General features: G+C 42.5%; 1 protein-coding gene and 1 long non-coding RNA gene across 2 annotated transcripts in view; one reads left to right on the top strand and one right to left on the bottom strand.

Moving 5' to 3' along the window:
* LOC140936883 (scavenger receptor cysteine-rich type 1 protein M130-like) overlaps positions 1 to 10828 on the top strand; it is a 36976-nt gene extending 26148 nt beyond the window's left edge. The window contains exons 10-16 of the mRNA XM_073386388.1: positions 709 to 914; positions 4115 to 4238; positions 5496 to 5798; positions 6234 to 6500; positions 7249 to 7518; positions 8578 to 8865; positions 9365 to 10828. Of these exons, the coding sequence (XP_073242489.1) occupies positions 709 to 914; positions 4115 to 4238; positions 5496 to 5798; positions 6234 to 6500; positions 7249 to 7518; positions 8578 to 8865; positions 9365 to 9597 (1691 nt within the window). The 3' untranslated portion in view covers positions 9598 to 10828. The remainder of the gene's footprint in view (positions 1 to 708; positions 915 to 4114; positions 4239 to 5495; positions 5799 to 6233; positions 6501 to 7248; positions 7519 to 8577; positions 8866 to 9364) is intronic.
* Positions 2343 to 3116, bottom strand: LOC140939029 (uncharacterized). Its single transcript, XR_012165597.1, has 3 exons — positions 2967 to 3116; positions 2757 to 2815; positions 2343 to 2576 (listed from the first exon to the last, which is right to left on the bottom strand). It is a non-coding gene; the product is annotated as an uncharacterized lncRNA (long non-coding RNA).
* Positions 10829 to 14800: the final 3972 nt, after the last annotated feature.

Here is a 14800-nt window from a genome sequence, read left to right as displayed (position 1 = left end):
CCTTTTGATCAGCCCTGCTATAGCTTGTTTCGAAACGCTTTTCCTACGACTGGTTATAAGAGCCCTCGGATAACCCCTTACGAAGATGTTTAAGACAGATTTCATTTAATTCTGTGAACAGTGTTTAGATAATAATTTGCCAAAATAGGGTTCCTTCTGTAGGTCCTGGGCAGAGATCGAGCCCGCGAACAAGCCCTCCGGGGTGCTCTGGCAGCGGGGCGAGAAAAAGAAGAAGAGCTTGCAGCTACGTCTCTGGAATTTGACTGCTACCTCCAATTCCCCTATGGTTCCCCGTTGACTGAGCTGTCAGATTTTCGTCAATCAGCGTGCACCGGGAACGAGCGCGAATGTAAACATGTGCCAAGGGTAATGACGTCATTAGCGCCAATCAGCATTTTGCATCGACTTTTTCGATGCAGATATTCAAATTCCAGAGACGTAGCTACGAGCTCTCCTTCCTTTTCCCGCCCCGCCGCCAAAGTACCCCGGAGAGCTTGCTCTCAGGCTACAGAAACAAAACAAACAAACAAAAAAGCCCCCAGGAGAGCTTTATTTTTGGGGTCCATTGTTTCTTTTGTGATGACGGTACCAGCAGAAAGACCCCAAAATTTCTTGTATTCTCGCGCCTTTACGGCCGTTGGTCCTCATTCCAGACCTGCGATTATCCAGAGTTAATTCTTTTTATATTTTTCATTTATTGTATATCAGGAAGTGGGATAATATGGTTGGATGGTGTTCGTTGTATCGGATTCGAGCCGTCATTAACTCTTTGCCTTAATTCTGGCTGGGGAGAAACTAACTGTGATCCAAGTCATGGTGAAGATGCATGGGTGATCTGCGACAATTCAACTGTTAAGGATATAAGTAACAACTTTTGTAGACAGGTCAACAGTGGCTCTTGTGCTGATCATCAGGTAATTATTCAGAACGCTAATTCCGTGCGCGCACACTATATCGGATGGCTTTTGCGCCGGTACGAAAACCATACGCAAAGGATTTCTGTTGACACACAAGAACGGCGATTTCGGCGCAATTTCTTTAACGAAGCGAAGTTGCGCCGCGTCGATTTCGAAAGTGGAGCGCCACACATCGGCGGATCCAAACCTTCAGATAAGGTAGACTCTAAGATGGGGGGGGGGGGGGGGTTGTCTCCAAAAAAAATTTTTTTCGGCCCTCCGGGCCTCAGTTTGGTCTAAAAATAAGTGGGGGCTGAGCCCCCGGCCCCTCTCCTGGATCCACCACTGCCACATATCGGATAGGTCCAGTGCCACACTTTGGTGCAGTGTAAACGAGTATTCGGACCCTAGCAGAAGTGAATAGATAGGAGCAAGGACTGGAATCCACTCTGAGACGGAAGTAGGAGCCATCAACGGAAGGAAATATTCAGAATGAGGAGTGAGATTTAGTTCACCAAACCTTCTCGGACAACCTGCCCCGCACGATGTTCGATGTGTGTGAACGAGTCGTTTCAGTTCTGTGCCGTTGCTGTTTACACTATACCTACCGGATGGCTTTTCGCGTCGGCACGAAAAGCCATCCGGGATAGTGTAAACATAGGCTAAGATCGAAACACGCTCGTCTAAACACTGTATGGTGTTTTCCCAGACCTTATCGGTCAATACAGACCTAAAACGCATCGGTCACACGAGATAATGAGGCCCGGACAAGGAACACCGTATTTCCCTTTCTGCTGTTCGCAACCCAGGGTCGAACCCGAACCTCGAACCCGGACCTTATCTCTCTCTTTTACCACTACACTACCATACCGACCCGCCAAAATCCCGAAAAGATTAAGTACATAAACTACCAAACCAGTTTCATTCTTAACTGATACATCAATAACAGGTGACCTCTAGCCTTAGAAAGGGAAATAGGCGTCAGGGCGACACGAGGTACACACTAAATTAGGCTGATTTAGCAACAAAACGGGAACGTCAGTTAACGACGGACAAGCGCGCGGAAAGGACTGAACGCGACTTTCAGTACTCAATCTGCTGCTCTCCCATTGGTCAAGCCAGTTGTTTGATTTGGGTGTGTCGTAGTCAACTGACGTTCCCGTGTCAGTTCCCGTTCTATTGCTAAAACAGCCTATTAGGGACTTTACGATCTGGGACGCGACGACTTCTAGAACGCGGTGGCTGATAAAGGACTGGAACTAGAACGCCGTCGTTTGCGCGCGAAAAGTAAAGTTAAGATTTCCGTCGCGATGCAAGACGACGCGGCTGTTTTTTGCTAGCTGTTCCCTGTGTTTCCTGTAATTCCGCTTCACCACTTTCCTTGAACGGCGATGATCATATCTAATAGGTAGTTCCGTTGGCTCATCCGGAGTTATTTCAGTTGCTCTTTCCTCCGCTAGAAGTTTCTTCTTATGCTTGTAAACAAGGATTCCCACGTGGTCTCGGACTGATCGCTTATCAACCCTGAATTTCGGCACAGTGCATTTGTTTAAGGTGTCTGCTACTTTTTCCCACATACTGCTTCTTTGTGTTGACCCTTTCTTAGTTGTGTAGGGATTTACATTGACGACTGCTCTGCATAGAATGGCTTCATAATCATGTGTCCAAAACATTACTGAACTAAAGGGAAGCAGAAAAACACACGCAGTTTAATAAAATTAAATTAAATAATACTGGCTTAAAATTGGCTTGAAGCGGCAGATGAACGCAATAAATCGAGAATTGCAACGGTACAAGAGACGAGAAGAGTATGCAGAAGACTCCTGCATTCACTATTTGCAGTTTTAGCTCGTGACTTACTTGCAAGCCTTGCTCGAAGTCGAAGTCGAAGGCGCTGCCATTTTATAAGCTTCGTACACCTGAAAGAAATTTAAAAATAATCAAAATCCTTCCATCTCTGCGATCTAAAATGTTGCCAGAAATTACGTTCAGTGATCCTAGAGTGCTGATTTTACATGTTTAGAGGAATATATCATCATTTAATTTAAGCACAGGAACAAATATACTCACGTTTTGTACAGAACGTCAAACTCGCAAAACCCACGTTCTCGACGCGACGTGCTGACACCAGGACGACGGCTTGAGCATGCGCATCATGTCTCCTCTTTGAAAATTTACTTCCTGTCGCGTCTTACAGCCGTCGCGTCTCGGATCTTAAAGTCCCTATTATCTGCGCTGCGACGTGCTGCTGCAACTTGACAGCCTACGTAGCAGACATCGAGAAGGGTAGGGGATTGGGAGGAAGGGGAAAGGGAGGGGGGGAGCTTTTTTTTCCCCTCTCCCCCTCCCCTTTTTGCGTCTGTCACGCAGGCTGCAACTTGACACCTAGTGTGGCCGACTTTTAGTGCCAGCGATAATCTATCAGACTGCCGGCACACGGTTAACCGTCGTACATTATTTTTTGCTGTCAAGTATGTCCGACGTGCCAGCCGGCTTGGAAGGCATCGAATGAAAGTGCGTATTTAGTTAATGCAATTGATAAGTAAGAACTGAAGCGGCATTGGAATTCTACGCAGAAAGCAGAAATGAATTCCAGTGTCCCGAATACAATGTGTGAGATAAAAGCCAAGGGCGTCAAAAGAGCATTAGGCCCAGTTCAGTCCCCAACTTCACATGAGCCGAATCGGATTCTAATTTAGGGCGCTTGAATTGATTAAGACTCCAATCATTATTCAAGCTGAACTAAATTTAAAAGGGAAAAAATGCGCATTTTGGTCAAATACGTTATAAAAAATGTGCATTTAGTTCGGCCCATGTAAAGTTCAGCGTCTAAATCACAGCCGGTCCACAGCCGTTATCTCCCGGTTTAAGCAGTCGTGAAGGACGGCTGAGCCGGTCCAAATTCGGTGAGCCGATTCGAATTTATTCAGAAGCTGTACTTGTTCACATGAACTTAATTCAGTGAATTCGATTCGGCTCATGTGAAGTACGACATCTGAACCGGGCCTTCCTGCGGACCAAATCGCCCTGAGCTCGTTTTTTCCTTTCTGTCACATTTTGACCTTATCTGGAATCTACAAGTGTATAAACGAAAATACGAACGGCAAAATAAATTCTATTCATTATTACACTATATCTAATTTCCTCCTTTCAAGGCTTAACGAAGAATTTTCCTCGTTGTTCGTGTGTTTTGTGACCGACGTGCGTTGCTTTTCTAGTTATGTGACAGTCACACTGGAGTGACGTGTGTTGACTTGGACCTTTATAACCAGAATGGAATAGAAGAATCAGTGTGTATGCGGTGCCCAGATGGTTACACAGGGGATGGAAGAGTTTGTAGGGGTATGGTGCACATGATTTTCTACTTTATCCATTTAGTACCCGGCTGTACAAGAAAACCAAAAACTAAAACAAAGTGGACAAAGCCTTCGTTTGAGGATTTCCATTTTTTTCGCGAACTTTTTATGGGAATGAAATTTAGCTTTTTCCGTCTGCATCAGTGAGAGATTGGAATAGTAATTTTTGCGGATTGACTTTAACGTTCTTCTTTTTCGCATGCTTCTGTCGTAGCGTAAAAAAGGTGAAGGTTCGACCCAAGCAGAAACAGAGATAGGAGAAAAGGGAAATCTTGTGTTTATTCCCTCTCTGCTTCCGATTATGATTCAGTTTCTGTTTCATTCATGATTTACAATTGACGTCCAAGCTCCTGCAATCTCTTTTCCCCCTGGTCTCTTCTACTTTCGTAGGTAAGGTAAAGGCGAGCAGGAACCAAAAGCAAACTCGGCCGGAGCTTATGCCGGTTTCCGTAGCATGAAGAGCAAGCCTGGGAGCATTGTGGCTCCTCCCTGTATGGGATGCTAGTCCATCGCAGGGTTACCCCCCAGCAGTATGTCGCCGGTACCCATTTATACACCTAGGTGAAGAGGTCTAAGGAAACAACGCGACGGGCGAGGTTTGAACTCCAGACCTCCAGATCCAGAGTTCGAGGTGTTAACCGCTCGGCCACACACGTCTCCACCTTCTACTTTCGTGGCTAGTATTATAGCGAAATTCGTTGAATCGCGCTGTACGTTTTGCAAACTACAAAGGAGTTTTGGGTTTTTCTGTTCGGTCAATCAGCTTAGTGGACCTCTTAGGAAACACATGTTTACTTGTTCAAGTTCAAAGGTCATGGTTTGTGATTCGTGATTTGTGGATTTCGAACCGTTTTGTTTGTTTCGTGTTTCAGGGCTCGTCGCTTTGTGATCGTCCTGTTTCGGGCAATAGTCGACTAGTTAAGTTTGCTTCGCAGATTTTCCTGATCTTTCTTATTCTTGTTACTTCCAAGAATAAAGCAACGTCTGCCTCCTTCCTTCGACAAAAAAAGTCTACTCACCATCGCGATTTCCTTCGCTATTCTTGAACAGTCTAGAGTCATTCTCAGCTAAGCTGGGCGAGCACGTTACATTGTGATTTGCATTAACCCCGCCTTTACTAAAATGATTGACGGAACAGGAGAACCCAAAATCCCTTCGAAGTTTGCAAAAGGCGCAGCGCGATACAACGAATTTCGATGTAATTTATCTGCATCGTTTTCTTATCGAATTCTTTGCTCCTTAGTTGTAGCTTCCAGTCCTCCCGTGTTTGATCAAGTACCAGTCAATAACGTTACTGCCCAGTTCCAACGTGCCTTCAGCATTCCCTGTTCCTCCAAGCCTCCTGTTGTATACCCGTCCGTGTGGGACTGGAAAAAGGATGGCCAGCCTCTCTCTGCTGATGATATAAAAAACAAACGGATCACCTCTTCAGCGGGGAGATTGCTTGTGAAATTTGCCGTTGCTGAAGATAGTGGAAACTATACGTGCACTTTGGTTAACAGCGCAGGATCAATTGAAAGTGCAGGGACGGAAGTCATTGTGAAAGGTTAGAAAAGCAAATAGATGTATTTTAACAGGAGCCCATAACCCGGAAAGTGCAACTCCCATACTTAGCCCATGCAACCGGCGTTTTTACGAAGTAAGTTATTTTTAGCATCATTTTGGAGCACTTTTTCCCGCGGAAATGGAAGCATCGTTCCGTATGCGTGGGCATCCAAAGTACGATAATCAAAAGAGAAGAAGTTAAGGCTATCAAAACGTCAGAAATGTTTTTTTGAGTCTCAGGTTTTTAGATGACTAATTTGTAAGACTTATTTGGTATTAAAACTTCGCGGGAAAATCGATCTAAAAATAAATGGGTTTGTGAAGTTGCTCGTTCCGGGTTATGCACTCCTAATTTTGAATAAAAAATTCCAAACAGAATGAAAAATCACTTTTTTTTCTTTGTCTTCTAAAATGCAAAATGTTTCATTCATTCCAGTCTCGCCTCAGATCCCCGGAGTCAAGTCAGCAGACGTATATGAGGGTGACACTGCAATATTGGCCTGTCTCGTTTCTAGCTTTCCCCCTTCAAACATAACCTGGCGGCGCCATAGCAACGTACTGTATAGCAATAATAAATACACCATCAATAGTAACTACACTTTGCAAATCAAGAATACGGTGTTTGAGGACGCTGGTGACTATGAATGCGAGGCTACTAATGAGCTGGGTGGAGCGGTCGCTAATGTCAAGTTATTTGTTGGATGTAAGTACAATAGAAGGACCTGGAAGCCGCTGTTCTCGACAGTCCTTTATCTTTCCTTTCACTCGACTTTCTTTCGATGGACATTTCTATAAGACTGAATATCTCCCTGAAGGAAGACATATTGGCTAGGGTTATTCTCTTCTGTAACTCATCTGGTATTTTCTTTGGTCAAGACAGTTATCATATTTTATAACTCTTATAACTTCACTTCATTAATAACAGCGGAGTGTCCCTCATTAGTGGATTGACTTTATACCCAAAACATGCTATAGCAAGAATGAATGCCCAAGGCGCTTGTTTATGCCTTACTTATTACTCTACTTTTAAGACCCCGCTTTAGTTCAGATTCGGCATTTAGACCTTGGCAGATCATCGTAGGAAAGTTCATAGTTCAGGGGCACCCTTCAAGCCTCTGGTACTTTACATTTTTATCCACATCCCACTTCGCCTCTCCCCTTCCCTCCCCTCCTAAGGATGGCGGGTTCTCGAATAGCGGGGTCGGATTTTTTTCCTCAACGAAGCCAACAAAATTTGGAGCCCTGGGACAAATTTTTGAAAGGTGTCGACAAAAAATTAACCCTTCGGATTTCATTTTTCAAAAGGCCCCGACAAAAAATTAAGGGTCTGGATTCCAGTCATCTTTAGTGGGGAGGGGTACGGATAAAGAACGGAACGTCCCTTTACAGCTGTTGTCTACAAGTTTCTTGTGATCCATGTGCATGACCTGAAATTTTTTTTTCTTACATAGTAACAATGCAATTCACGAACTTCCCGCAGAAACCGAACATAGTCCGGAAAGGCCAGAAAGTCACTCTTCCCTGTGTTGTGAGAGCCTTTCCAGTCCCCAAAACGGCATGGAAGAAGGATGGGGAGCTGGTAACTAAGGATGATAATCACATGATCACTTCTTCAGAGTTGACGATAAAGAAGGCATACAGATCGGATATGGGCAACTACTCCTGTATAGCTTGGAACAGAGGCAGTGTTCAGGCCAAGTCTACTCTTGTGCTCATAACTGGTAAGGATATTTCTTCCCCATGATAAATACAGCGATTTTCTGCAACACATCAGTGGAAATTCAAGGAGAGCGTCTGGAGTTAATCCGGGACCTTAACTTTAAACCAAATTTTCTCGCCAGAAATGTTGTTCAACTTTAACTCAGAGAGACAGACCTGCTCCCTACGTCTGCAACTTCATGTTGTTCAGTTGCTTCCAGGCATCTTCATACACGTCATCAGGCAGTTCATACACAATTTCTTTCATGTAAATCATTTGTAGACACTGTTATGATATCTAGGCTAGGCTAGGAAAAAATTAAATCAGTCAATATTCGGCCTAGTTGATTGTCACCAATCTCTCTCATGTATAGTTCTTTGTGGACCTAAACTCCCGGAGGGCACTCCCTTATTTGGCCTAGATGTGTATGTATCGCTGAACAGGGTAACCGTAAATCTTCTATTAAGCCCCCCGGGGGGCTTATTTTAACTGATAAGTACATGTTAATTGTTTGTGGCTTAACAAGGATGGAGGGGAGGGGGAGGGGGGGGGCTTATTAACTTTCCTCCTCTGAAAAGGGGGGGGCTTATTAGAGAGGGGGGGGCTTAATAGAGGATTTACGGTAAATGGTTTTCAGGGTCTTATATAGCGTCTTGAACATGATGTCTTTTTGGAGCTGGAGCCGTTTTAAAGAGTGTAAAGGTTGTCGCTGCGCGGTCTAAAATCTAACTGCATGATGTTCGTTATAAAAAAATCTTGAATTCTACATCCGCAACGAAATGAATCAGGGTCATAAAATAAGTTCTCTTGTCTTAAACAGGGTAGCGAAAAGGACAATTTTTGTCTTAAATAACAGGTTCAAGGTTTGCAGGCCTTGCTCCAGGGGACAAGTAAACAAGAACCCTGGGAACGAGGCCTGACAATAACCAATCAGGAGCCATCAAGGGATCCTGACTTTCGCCACATTCCCAGGGGAGTAATTTGTGAACGCCGCTCACCAAACACTGTGGACAAAACCATCAACAGTCCTTTCAGATCTGCTTCGATTGAGTTTACTTGTATTTTTACTTAAATCTATCAGGTCCTCCTAAAATTGACATTGCGCCGGAGAATCGTTATGTTCTTTCTGGTGCTACTGTGTCTTTCTATTGTGTTGGTTATGGCGACCCAACACCAGAACTTACTTGGAAGAAAAACGGAGAAAGTGTCAAGGAATCAGACAAGGTAAAAATTGATAAATCAAGGGGAGAGCTTCGGATTACTGAAGCCGACTTTAAAGACGCTGGAACATACGAGTGCACATACAGCAACAAACATGGCGAAGATAAAAAATCAGCTGTGCTTAATGTGGATGGACAAGCTGGAGTCGGTAGGTGGTTTATTTCTGTAGTAGGGTAGAATATTGAACCAATCCATTACAAAAGGCTTGTCGACGTTGCTGCCCAGTAAAAATTTGAAGACCATAGACAATAGGCAAGCCTGACCTTTTAGTTCTAAAGGTCCTTTCCAGTTTCAAAATGAAGAGATAAGGGAAGAACGTTGTTTTGCAGAAATAGAACATTTCAGTTGCTGAATTCAATCCAATAGCTGAAGTACCTCGTCCGAATACTCTTCCCAGGTGCTCTTTTTTCCTATACATGAGCGCCCCGTGGGGTGGGCCAAAACCTTGTGGTTCGCTCATCTTCTCTGGTTAACTTAGCCCATAAGAGGAGATACATCGATCTAAGATTACCTTAACCCCTTCTTTCATAGACGGCCTAGCAGGCCCGGGTGTATCATTTAAGTGCTAAACAGTTAATCTGATCAATGGCAATGCATTGAATCATATGGCAAAATACAAAAAAATCTCTCTTTGTGCCGAATTCTAGGCCCTAACACTGGTGGAAGCAAATCCAGTGGACTCAGCAAAGGAGCATTGGCTGGAATTATCATCGCTGTTGTGTTAATTGTTGTTCTTGTTATCGCCTTTGTCGTCTACAAGTGCCGCAAAACGTCATATTACAGAGGAGATCGCCTCGTAGACAAACCCGCGCGTTTTTCTGACTTGAAGTCCAAATTTGGAAGAACGACCGAGGTTCCATATCAGGAGGACATCGATTAATAAAAGTATTATGCCTTCACTGCCTGCAGGCATGTTTTGTTTTCATTTTGAGTTTGCACAACGAAAGAATAGAAAAGGGTAGTGTATTATACACTAAACGTGTAAAGGAATTAATTTTAAAATAAACTGATTTAGTGCTTCGTCGTTGTGTTTGGAGACATAGAGGCAGCTAATAATGAGGGGATATCCTCGGGTCAAAGCACGGTACAATCAGAGATTACAATAAGAATGAGTGAGGCTGCTTCCTCTTTTTTCTTGTAACGTAAACTCTGCAGCAATCTCACTTAGCTACCTCCGCCCCAATTAGCTACCTCTGGGTCTCTGAGGATGGTGCTTCGTCGTTCGAGGAGCGAAACCCGCATTTTGGGAGATTATCTGCTGTGGTTTAACGTTATTTGACTAAAATGAAGGATCCAAAAGCTGATGTTTTGGGCTCTAGCCCTTTCTTGAATGCGCCAAAAAGACTTAGTGCTTGAAGGGACAGCTTTTCAATATAAGAGCTATGTTTATTTACAGTCGAATCCGGAATACAGCTCAAGGAATCCGCAATTCCATTAACGATTGTAATCCGGAATCCAAGTTCCACTGACAAAGAATCCGGAATCCAATTCTTGGGTTCCCGTACATAGGAAACAGTAGGGAAACAATAGGCTAGATGCACGGAGCACCATCTAAAAAGGAGCCGTCTGCGTGTCGGCTTCAAACGTATTGGCATGAATTTGTTAAAGTAGAAGTTTTTCCCTTTACATGTAACCTTTAGCTCAGGTGCTTCTCACAGAACTATCGGAATGTAGACAGAGTTAGAGTTTACAGTAGGGTAAATCTCATAAGATCAGTAAAGCCAAGATGGGACGAGGTTTGATCCGGGAAATGTCAATTATACAAGCAAAGCGAAGGTGGATGTTCGTCTGAAGACTACGTTCTCGCTGTCGTTTTGATATATCAAGCCAAACGAAAACTTGCCGGATGGTTTACTGTACTCAGAACTAAACAGTTAGTTGTGAATTATATTCTTTACAGTTAACAAGTAATTTAAATATACATAGGTTGTTTTAACGGTATTTAATTTTTTTTGTTTTTAGGAAAATGCATGCTGTAGTTTTTTGTTTTAAAGACATATGGTAAAAAAACTGTACCCCGCGTTTTCATGGCACAGTAGTTTCACATTTTAGGAGCTTCTTTTTGTATTAATTTGTACATGTATAATAAACTCTGCTTTTTCAAATTTTAAGTGTTGTAATTTATCAATAGAGAGTTCGATATAGTACCTTTTTTCAAGGGTAATCTGTGAGGGCATTTTTTTTCTTAAGTGAACCAGTAGTTTAGAAGAATTTTGGAGAAATGACCAAATCGAAGACAAATCTGTGTTCTTGCTAGGAACAAAAGCTGTTAAACATTCACGCTTTTCACGCCGTTTCATCATCATCATCGTCATCGTCATCTTCATCGATCGTCATCATCATAGCAAAAGCTGCCATCACCATAACTTCCTTTATTGCTTATCATCATCATAATCACCTTCATCATCACCAGCACCATCAAAACCAGCAAAATCGTCGCTGCCATCGTCATTATCATCTTTCTTGTTCCAGATTCTCTATTTAACTCTGTGTGCGCCTTCATAAAATAGATCCTCCTTTTATGTTCTTGGAAGGTTTTGTTTCTTCCCAGGATGTGAAACCCACATTTTCGCCACCTGGTTAGGTTACTTCCCTATCATTCGCTGCCCACCTTCTTCTTCTAGATCCTCCTTTTATGTTCTTGGAAGGTTTTGTTTCTTCCCAGGATGTGAAACCCACATTTTCGCCACCTAGTTAGGTTACTTCCCTATCATTCGCTGCCCACCTTCTCCGCCCCCCCCCCCCCCCCCCCCCCCCACACACACACACACTCTCTTTTCTTTCAAATCGATCGGATCATAAATTAAAAGTGACGATGGTCCGGATGAATAACGGTAGCCCCCATATAACTCACCCCGCGTTTCGATTATAGCCTTTGCTTCCTTAATTGCGTGCAGTGACTGTTTGTAAAATCCCTCTTCATCATTACAGTGATAAGTATCTTAGTTTTTCTTGCTCACATTAAGAAACACCGTGACCTGGCCAAAGCTTCCCCGTACGGTTAACGTTATTACTATCACATTTATTGTTGTCAACTCAATTTATACAACCAACATGGCTACTCTCAACTCAACAAGTACATGCTAAATTACGTGACCTAATTACCATACAAGACACCTCCGTTGAAATAAATAGAACTGCACAGGGAATGATTAAAGAAAGTGCTGGACTATATTGAGTTAATAGGGACCTTAAGCACCGAGCGTTTTCATAGCGACGGCGACGTCGGTGCACGAAGGAGACTGGGACGAAGACGGCGTTGTTCGCGCCAAAATATAAACTTTTAGCACCCTTCATTTTCCGACGGCAACTTTTCGAGTTCTTTGAAAATGAACAAATTTAAGACTTTTCGAGAGGTACTTTTGCTTAGCTATGCAGACAACAACATTTCGGACGAGGAGTTTGTTCCATTATACGACTGTTATCGTTCAAAAAATCCAGATTTCGGCTATCAATCGTACGATGTGTTCGATCTAGAAAACATGTATTTAGCTGACTGCAAAGCCGAATTTCGAGTTGAAAAGGCAGACCTTCCTCGCCTTGCAGAAGCCTTACATATTCCCGCAGTGTTCCATTGCAAACAGAGAAGCATTTGTGATGATTTGGAGGGACTGTGTGTGCTGCTGAGACGAACAAGTTATCCCTGCAGATTCAGCGATATGATTCAATGTTTTCCAAGACCAGTTTCTGTTTTCGTAATGTCGAATTTGACGTAAAATAGAAGCATGATCCGGAAAAAAGAAAATGTTTAATGAGACTCTTTAATATATATAATTTTAAGAAGCACAGAAATATTAACAACTTTATATTAATCACATTTAAGTTCACATAAAAAATTCTCGAAGTAGTCATTCTACGCTCCGAAGCTTCAACCTGAGTTGTACCTGTTGAACACAAGAAAAAAAGAAAGAAAATAAGTCATTAAAAAAAAAACTTTCAGAAACTTACGTATGAAGAAAGTATTGTATTTTAACATCAACCAGAGTTACTAGCAACTGCCCTTCCCTAGTCTTTAGTAATTTCACAGTTAAGTGTAATTTGAGCATCATTTCAAGCAAAGAAATTTTCCCCTGAAAATGGAAGCACCGCTTTGTACTCTATATGTGTGTGAGAAGAAGTGAAGCAAATGTCATCAAAATATCAAAGACACTATTTTTCTGAAATGGAGACCAGAAAATAGTCGATGGTAATGTGATAATGGCGATGGTGATGAAGATGACAATACAAATAACGTTAATGGTAGAGATAGTTATGAGGAAGATGATGATGATGATGATTACGATGATACTGATAATGATGGTGATGATGATAATGATGATGATAATGACAGGATGATAACGATGAAATAAGAGTGAACCAACCTGTCTGATGTTGACTAACTTGGTCCCATAAAAAGTGACGGTTGAGCTTGATAACGGTCATAGAAGGCAGAGATCACTGTGTAAAAAAATACTTTTTATTAATTTTTTGTCAGTAAGCTGTGACACTTACGGCTTTTAATTAATATTTTGAATGGCGCATGCAAATAACCGACACGTCAGGTGCAAACTTTACTCTGTTCCTTACTTAGTAACATATAGATGTGCAAGAAATTAAAACTCCCCTCAACCTAATTGTCACGGATACTCTCCATTGGCATTACCGGTTTTCTATTCGAGGGAGATATAGTGAAAGTTTGGATTCCGCGATCCATTTGTCAAGAATAAAGTCCGCAGGAGTCACAAGCGTTCTATTTGTGAGAGACTATTTGATCTAGCTAAATACCTCTTGCCTGAAGATTCTGTGGATGATTTAAGGCAGGTGGGTTATTCTGACGTCGTGGTCTGACAGGGCGCGGTGGCAGGCCTGGAGCAGCAATAGGGGCCACATCGTACTCAGTCGGAGCGATCATAAAGGCACTTGCTCTGTTCTGTAATCGCAAAAGATTGGATCGGAGAGTATAATAAGTAAGTCGATATTGATTTTCATTCGAAATTATTTCACTAGAGAATACTAAAATGCAAAGAAACGTTTTTTGTTATTATCTTCTTCTATAACTTGGTCCTGGTGGAGGTGCAAGTAATTTTCGGCTGTTGTTTTGTTTGTTTCCTACGAAATATGGAGCAGTTAGCATACTTTAAATAAAACTATTCCAGCTAGGTCAAACGGTATTTTTTTTTGTTGGGGGGGGGGGGGGGGAGTTATGGAAAGAGAGACGATGCGTTGGTGACGGAACCTCCAGAGAGCTGCTCTAATGGCATTCCTGAACCCAAAAAGAAAGAATATTCTTGCAATGTCTTTTGCTGCTAAGGTCATATCATTTGTAAAAGTATACTGACCTGAATATCAGCTGGGACAAAGTCTTTCGCAAAAACGTTCAAAGAATGCCTTCCTCCGGCAATTCTGTGGGGGAAAAAGATTGTTAGCTACGTCAATTCCAAAGTTGAGCGTTGCACTGGGGCGCTGTCGCTTATTCTACTGAGCATGTCCATGTTGCTCTAAAGACTGGGTTAAAAGCCGTGGACTGGAAGAAGATCCTAGATCAGACGGAATAACTTCTTCGCAGTTGCGTTACTTGACATCATTCTAGTTGGAATTAAACTGACGAACGTCACTCAGGCGCACATTCTTCTTGGCTCACTTATCTTCGTTCTTCCACATAAGCTGAGCTTAAGTCACAAGACCAGGTCAGTAGACTATGAGTATTTCTGACAAAATTTCCTCTTCAAGGGCCAGAATACATGCATAGTTATATTCCATACAATACTCCAGTAAGTTATCATAAATGATAAGCTTCCTAACTGCAAAATAGAAAAATAAAATACGTACCCAAACTCCGTTCTGCCAAAATCGTCTGTTTGAATTTCCCCAGTTGTGTGAAAGCGTGGAAGAAATATATCGGCGTTAGGGTTCAATATATGACGTTGGTTTCCCTGTGCAGCAATGCTGAAATATAAAAAAGACGACAGGCAACGGTAACCAACACGTTCCAGTTTGCTTAGAGTCCTGTTACGTTCAAAGTCAAGACTCACTACAAGTGAGCCAAGTTAATATGCTATTACGCTATAATGATGCTCCTCAAAGGGCCCACAGACTATCATCTT

This window comes from Porites lutea, chromosome 5, assembly GCF_958299795.1.
Source record: "Porites lutea chromosome 5, jaPorLute2.1, whole genome shotgun sequence".
NCBI classification, from domain to species: domain Eukaryota; kingdom Metazoa; phylum Cnidaria; class Anthozoa; order Scleractinia; family Poritidae; genus Porites; species Porites lutea.
The sequence above is the reverse complement of the archived record's forward strand: the minus strand, read 5'-3'. Positions and strand labels throughout refer to the sequence as shown.